Raw genomic sequence first — 561 nt, 5'->3', positions numbered from 1 at the left:
CGCGGCCCGGCTCCCGGCAAGGGGCTCGGCCATGTCCGCGGAGACCGACGCCGGGACAGGCCAGATGGCCGAGGGCGCTGCAGGTGCCGACGCCCAGGAGATAAGGGCGCAGCTGGGGAGACTCCCCGGTTCCTGGGAACCCCGACTCATGCAGCGGGTGTGGCGCCCCGCGCTCCCGGCACGCCCCGCGCCCCCCGTCCCGACCCTGCCCCCCCCAACCGCGGAAAATGGCGCCTTAAAGCGCCCGCGCCCACCTTGCCGAAGTGCGCGGCCCAGTGCACGGGCGTCCAGCCGTAGAAGGAGTCCTCGGCGGCCAGGTGGGCGCGCGGCGCCTGCTGCAGCAGCAAGCAGAGCGCCGCCAGGTCCCCGTCGCGGCAGGCGCGGTGCAGCGGGAAGCGGAGCGACAGAAGCTCCTCGCTGGAGAAACCCGCCTCCACGCCCGCGCTCGCGCCCGCCGCCGACATGGCCAGTCACCGGGCAGTGCGGGCTGGCGACCGAGAGGACGCGCCGGCGAAGACGCGACAGGCCGCCGCCGCCGTCCGAACACAAAGGAGCGAGAGC

General features: G+C 75.2%; 1 protein-coding gene across 1 annotated transcript in view; it reads right to left on the bottom strand.

Annotated features, from left to right (window-relative positions):
• The window catches only part of ANKRD10 (ankyrin repeat domain 10), a 3,449-nt gene extending 2,894 nt beyond the window's left edge, over positions 1–555 (bottom strand). Inside the window, exon 1 of the mRNA XM_012734855.1 lies at positions 255–555. Within this exon, the coding sequence (XP_012590309.1) occupies positions 255–464 (210 nt within the window). The 5' untranslated portion in view covers positions 465–555. The remainder of the gene's footprint in view (positions 1–254) is intronic.
• Positions 556–561: the final 6 nt, after the last annotated feature.

This window comes from Condylura cristata, unplaced genomic scaffold (genome assembly GCF_000260355.1).
Source record: "Condylura cristata isolate star-nosed mole 26May11 unplaced genomic scaffold, ConCri1.0 scaffold00078, whole genome shotgun sequence".
Taxonomy (NCBI): Eukaryota; Metazoa; Chordata; class Mammalia; order Eulipotyphla; family Talpidae; genus Condylura; species Condylura cristata.
The sequence above is the reverse complement of the archived record's forward strand: the minus strand, read 5'-3'. Positions and strand labels throughout refer to the sequence as shown.